The 6465-nt window shown below is 53.5% G+C and overlaps 1 protein-coding gene across 1 annotated transcript; it reads left to right on the top strand.

The window, feature by feature from the left end:
- Nucleotides 1-506: 506 nt before the first annotated feature.
- On the top strand, nt 507-6037 carry LOC102100977 (putative P2Y purinoceptor 10). The gene is made up of 2 exons (XM_005526233.3): nt 507-716; nt 3850-6037. The coding sequence occupies exon 2, from the start codon at nt 3900-3902 to the stop codon at nt 5013-5015; it is 1116 nt and encodes a 371-aa protein (XP_005526290.2). The 5' UTR covers nt 507-716; nt 3850-3899; the 3' UTR covers nt 5016-6037.
- Nucleotides 6038-6465: the final 428 nt, after the last annotated feature.

Raw genomic sequence — 6465 nt, 5'->3', positions numbered from 1 at the left:
GGCAGAAAACCAGATGAAAACTCTCTGTATGTCCAATGATATAGGAAGGGAATTAAAGGAATTAAAGAAAAAGATTGGGAATGATGCACGGTATGGGATTTTTAAACAACAATACTTTGTGAAAATCTCCACCTTAAACCATCACATTATTTCAGGAATAAAGTCCAAACCCTCCAGCTTTAGCCTGCAGCCTTGATAGTCTGAGGCTAACCAAGCTTCCAAGAAAATGAGGGAAAATTACTCCCTTCCAGTAACTGACACTGGCAGAGCGCTCGATTTTCCTCCAGCGAACACTTATTGGGAGGTTGCTTCTGTATTTTACAGCTCATCCCAGGCAAAGTGACCGCGGAGAGGAGCAGGAGCAGCCGGAGGGACGGGCAGCATCCCCTCCCACATCCCCGGTGCCCAGAGGGGACCGAAATCCGCGCTCTCCATCCCGGGGCACTGGCACCAAAGGACGTCATCGCCTTTTCAGCGGCTTTAACGTCATCGCTGCACTCCTTTGGTGCGGAGAAGAGAAACAAAATACAGGATTTCCTGCTCTGCAGCCACCGGACCGGGCTGCAGATGCCGGCAGGATTCCGAAAACATGTGGAAGTTGAACGAGGAGGCGCTGGGGTTGCTGAGAAATCCAGCGGGCGATAAAAGCAGGACGCCGGCTGCTCCTGCTCCCTAGCACGGCTATGACCCCCCCGGAGCATGGGAAGCGCAGGAAGGTGAGTGGAATTTCTGCTCTTTTCTTCAGGACGCTGAAACCGGCGCACTTTCAGAGACTTTATCGCTTCTTTGTGGTTCAAGAGATGGTATCGGGCAGGAGCTGGTGCAACATCCTCAGCCGCTTCTGCTGTGCCCACAAGTTTGTCTCCGAGGGTGGGTGAGAGGAGCCGGTGCCTGGGACAGGCTGTGGTGTTGAGGAGGACGTGGGGGGAGGCTGTTTTAGCCAAAAAATCTCAATTTTGTCCTTACTGACAGAGGCTGCCAAAAGCCACCGGCTCTATTTTCGCATTTCCTATTACTGTTTGTTTGTTTGATTAAACAAACAAAATTGTTGCTTGCAACCCCAGCCTCCAGTAAACTCCACTACTTCAACCAAGACCTCATTTCAAGCCATAAATGGATTTATTATTATTTTTCTTTTAATTTTTTTTTCCCAAACCTGCCTTTCCCTCCAGCATCCCAGCGCTGAAGGGAGGCAGCTCTGCTCCCACGCCCCAGCTCGGAGGGCTCTCCCCAGCCATGCCTGGAGCTCAGCTTCAGCCTGGGCTGTCCCAGCAGCCCATGGAAAAGATGAGGGCGAGTTTGCCCATGGATCGGGAGCTGTAAATGCAGGAACACCCCGGTGGTGTGGGGCTGGGTGGGGCACGGGCTGATTCACAGGAGCCGGGCGGTTTCCAGCGCTGACAGTCACATTCGCCTCCAGGAACACTTAAAAAATCAACCCCGGGTGCTCCAAGAGCTGCCACGGCCTCCAATTAATTGCGGCGTTATTTGATGTTTAATGAATGGCGGAGCTGCATCCACAGTCGGTGCTCTGACTCCTCGGGCACTGATATTGGGCTCCCTTCTGGAATTTCAGCTGATTAACACTCAGCTTTGCCAAAAAAAAACCAACTACACTCCTTGCTCCTGCTCCGTGTTTAAATGCGTGGATGAAATGGGAAAATAATCAAAGAATGTCAGGAATATTTTAAAGAAGATTTATAAAGGCACTGAACAAAACTTCAGACAGAGCCTGCAGGAACATCTCTGTCCTAACACCATCAGCAGAGCAGGGGGAAGCTGGAGGGACATGGGGCAAAAGGAAAACTGGAAAACAATAAAAAATGTACAGCTCCACCTCCCCAGGAATTGTTGTAGCGAACAAGCCTGGCCTGACCCCAGCCCAGGGTGGGGATCTCTGGTACTTTCCTGCCAGTGCCCTCCAGAGCGCTGCCAGCCGAAGCTGTGAGGGGTACCAGGAGTGTCACCCAGCCCTCCTGCCAGGAACAGGCACTGCTGTGCTCCAGGGAAAGTCAAAAACACGGAGGAAACCAGCAGGGAGGCTCCCCATGGAAGGAAGAGGTGTAGGATTTGGGCTGAGCTGTGTGGCAGGGACAGCAGGGGCTCTGTGACCCTTTCCATGAGCCCACACCAAGTGCCACCTCTGTGACGGGACAGCTGTGACAGGAGGTGGGAACAGCTACATTCCCCAGCGCTCCCTGGCAGTTTTCCCTCTCTGTTTTCTGCAGGGATGTGAAGACAAATCCTGCCACCCCTTTCCCTGGGTTAAACAGACTGAGTGCACAAGTCCCTCGTGGGTTTTTGGGCAGGTGAGGAGCACAGAGGAGCTTTTTGCCAGTATTCCCTCAGCACAGATGTTCCCTTTCCCCTGCCTTTCCCAACTCAGTGGAGCAATCACAAACCTCTGGCACAGTCGGCAGTCGAGAGGTGCCCTCACTCAGCAGCCCCAGTTCCACTGGAAAAACAAGGAAAAGCAAGAAGGCAGATTGGGAAAGGCTCAGTTTGGAAAGCAGGGTGTGAGCACTGACCCTGCTCACATCAGAGGTGAGGCTGGGGCTGTATTTTAGATATTTGTTGTGCATAAAAGTATAAAATATCTAAAATGATGGCTTCCTCCTGAGCCTGAAAATGTGGTAACCCCCCCAAGGAGCTGCCCAGGTGAGGGGGAGCAGGATGGAGGAGACTTCATCCTGTACTTTGAAGCATTGGGATGGATTTTCTCCTGGAATTCCATCCCTGTGACAAGGACCAGGCTCTAGGAAACAGCACTGTGGCTGCTTCTTAATTAATTACTGCTGATCAGGGGCTGGGTGACAGTGACAGGAGGTGCTGAGGGCTCTGCTAGCCCCAGTTCCTGGCAGGGAAGGGCAGGGAAGGCTCCATTTCCAAATGGAAAATCCCACTGTTCATTACTGACGATGCTGCATCCCCTGGGTTTGTATCCTGCTGCCGCCAAATCCTCTCTTCCCAAAAGAACAGATTCTTTCCCATGGGATCTGCTCATGAATGGCAAAATCCATCACCTCTCCAGAGAGCAGCAGGAGCACCTGAACTCCCCATGACCCTCTAATAAATCCCCTGAGCACTGGGTGAGCTGGGATGTGTAAATGGAGGAGAAGAATTCATACTTCAACTAGAAGGGAGTTGTATTTATCTCCCTGCATGTCCTGAGCAGTTGCTGAAAGGTAATTCCTGCTGCTGGGGGATAATTCCTGCTGCTCCGGCACGATGCCTGCACAATGTGCCAGGAGTGCTGGAATTGAGTTAGCAGGACCAGCAGAGCAACTGGCGTGTGTTTGGCCAGTTATTAACTTATAAATCCAGCCTTAACTCTGGAGCCAGAGCTGATGGATCTGTCTGCAGCTCTCCCCTGGCCTCAGCTGCCTGGGGATGTTAATTATTGCATTTGCTGCCGATTCACATCAGATCCCTGCACGGATCTGCAAAGACAATGCCTAAATCTATTTCAAATCCCTATTTATTTACAGTCCAGCTGCAATTGCTTGTAGATGTAGAGCACCAATTTGACAGAGTGTAATGGAAAACTAGATGAAATAAAAGTGGTCCTGGAAAACCCAGGGAGCTGCAGAAGCTCTCTGGCAATCAAGAGATGGATGTTACAGAGCTCAGGGTAATCACTGTAATTGGGGAATCTCACGAGATCCCACAGAACCCCTCTGCAAGGGGAGGGTGGAGGATGCCTGGAATCACTCCCTGGGAGTGGGGTCACCCTTCCCACCACGCACATTGGCTTGCACACAGGCCAACACACAACTGACTCTTCTGTCCTAAAGCACGCTTGCTCCATGCAGAGATTTTGGCTTTACAGCATCTTTTTACTCACTCCAGAACCTCTCCCCCTGCCGTGACTGCCCCATGAGTGAAGAGACCCGGCCAGGATGGAGAGCAACGTGTCCTCCGGGAACTGTTCCTACCCCCAGATGTCCTTCCAGTCCACCCTCTACGCCACCACCTACACCCTCATCTTCATCCCGGGGCTGCTGGCCAACAGCGCTGCCCTGTGGGTCCTGTGCCGCTTCCTCAGCAGGAAGAGCAAAGCCGTCATCTTCATGATCAACCTGGCCGTGGCCGACCTGGCCCACGTCCTGTCCCTGCCCCTGCGGACTTACTACTACATCAACCACAGCTGGCCCTTCGGGAGCTTCCTGTGCCAGGTGTGCTTCTACCTGAAGTACCTCAACATGTACGCCAGCATCTGCTTCCTCAGCTGCATCAGCATCCAGCGGTACCTGTTCCTGCTGCACCCCTTCCGAGCCAAGGGCTGGAAGCGCCGCTACGACGTGGCCATCAGCGCCCTGGTCTGGCTCTTGGTGGGGGCCGCCTGCCTGCCCCTCATCATCGTCAGGAGCCCAGCCCTGTCCAACTCCATCAACAGCTGCTTCTCGGACCTGGGCGTGAAGCAGCTCAGCCCGGGGGCCGCCATCGCGCTGGTGACGGTGGCGGAGCTGTTCGGCTTCGTCATCCCCTTTGGCACCATCGCCTGGTGCACGTGGAGGATGTGGCATTCCCTGCGGGAGGGCCCCACGGCGCTGCAGGACGCCGGCGAGAAGCGCAAGGCCCTGAGGATGGTCCTCATGTGCGCCGCCGTCTTCTTCATCTGCTTCACCCCCTACCACATCAACTTCCCCTTCTTCATGATGGTGATCGAGAACGTCATCCGGGACTGCGCCGTGCACCGGAGCACGCTGCGCTTCCACCCCATCTCCCTGTGCCTGGCCAGCCTCAACTGCTGCCTGGACCCCGTCCTCTACTACTTCATGACCTCCGAGTTCCAGGCGCAGCTGCTGCGCCACGGCTGCGTGGCCCTGAGGGCTCGGCTCCCGCCCCGCCGGAGCAGCGCCTCTGGCACCGACAGCGCCCACGACATCCGTGTCAGGAAGAGGAATCTCCCTCGCCTCAAGTTCTGGTCTCTTCCCAAGTTCTTCGGCCAAATAAACAGCATGGACATCCCCCCCGTGCCGCCCGACGAGCTGCTCCTGGAGTCCATCTCGTGAGCGCCAGCGAGTCCTGTCTGTGCAGGGGATTCTCAGAGCTGCAGTGAGGAAGGCCTGCTCAACTCTCCAAATCCCTCTGGAATTGTCCTTGTGTGCTGCAGATGCCAGGACCTGACCCATCAGGACGTTGTGGTGCCGGAAGGTTTGCTGGTTGTGTTGTTGCTGCTGGGGACTCTCGTTTTCCGTCCCCTCGAAAGCCGTTGTCGATGCCGAGGTTTCCCCTGTGCTGAACCGGGTGTTCAGGTGCCTCGTTTCGGGTGTTTCAGTGCTTCTGCATGTTTGTTGTTTTGGGGGATCCTTCTGAACCCCGAGCTGTGAGTGAGAGGCTCAGCCTTGGCACAGCTCTGGGGATTTCAGCCCTGATCCTGGGCAGCTACAGCCACCATCACCTGGAGCATCCACCAAGCTCACAGAGGGCTCTGGGTCAGGATCCGTTCATTATCTCCACATAAACTGAACCTTTTTCCACTACAAAAATCCATCACTCGGGTCCAATCCAGCCTAACCTGGACTGCAAGGCTATAACCAAGCAAAGAGTATTAACCAGTATCACATCAGTGTTATAAAGGAGGGTTCAATCAAACTGGGCTCAGCTCACTCTGATGGAAAAGGCCCCCAGAGCTGAGCAGAAGGATCCACCTGGCTCCTGGGAGCCACAGGCACTTGGCTGATTTTGGGGGATCAATATTTGGAAGACAAATTACGACAGATATGCCACAAGCAAAGAGGGAGATGTGACACCTCCCAGGGCACATTAACTCACAGAGCTCTGGTGTGAGCTGCAGAAACATGGACTTGTCTTTGGTGTCTCTTGTGTTGTCATTGGGAGTCTTGTGTTATTTGTCATGTTCCTGACATGTGTGGTTGCACTTGAAGATCTCATCCAATCCTTCAGTTTTGCTTTGGACACCACAAACCATCCCAACCCTCACCGGGTACTGAGAGAATTTACGAAACTGACTCAAGTACACCCTGAAAGCTTCAAACTCTGAGGAAATAAAATGATCCCAGTGTGTGTTTGAGCTTCAGAAGTATTATTTTAAATGCTTGGAAATATTCTCATTATGGCCCACATCTGCTCTCAGAGCAGTGACACATTTTGGGGAGGGCACCCCGGTCTGGGGCTCAGAGAAGCCTCAAAGAGTGGCCATTCTGAGGTCTCCTTCTCCCAGAAATCCCTCAGGGAATTTTTTAAGTAAACCTAGGCAGAGAGGGATTGATAGAAAACAGCTTTTGCCATGATTGGATGCACATTTCCACCCCGTGCAGCGTTTCTGGGAAGCACGGAATGGGTACTGAGGCTGGATGGGGGAGACCAGACAGGAGATCCAGACAAACTGGAGGAATTGGCTTTGGTACTTAAAGTGTGCCAGAGACAGGCAGAAAATCCCAGGAGCAGGCAGAAAAGCTGCTGCCCTGGGGCTCATTCTGTCCCAAATCTCCTCCTCCT

This window comes from Pseudopodoces humilis, chromosome 15, assembly GCF_049639895.1.
Source record: "Pseudopodoces humilis isolate 2021_Gansu_Grassland_sample_001 chromosome 15, ASM4963989v1, whole genome shotgun sequence".
Classification (NCBI taxonomy): Eukaryota; Metazoa; Chordata; class Aves; order Passeriformes; family Paridae; genus Pseudopodoces; species Pseudopodoces humilis.
The sequence above is the reverse complement of the archived record's forward strand: the minus strand, read 5'-3'. Positions and strand labels throughout refer to the sequence as shown.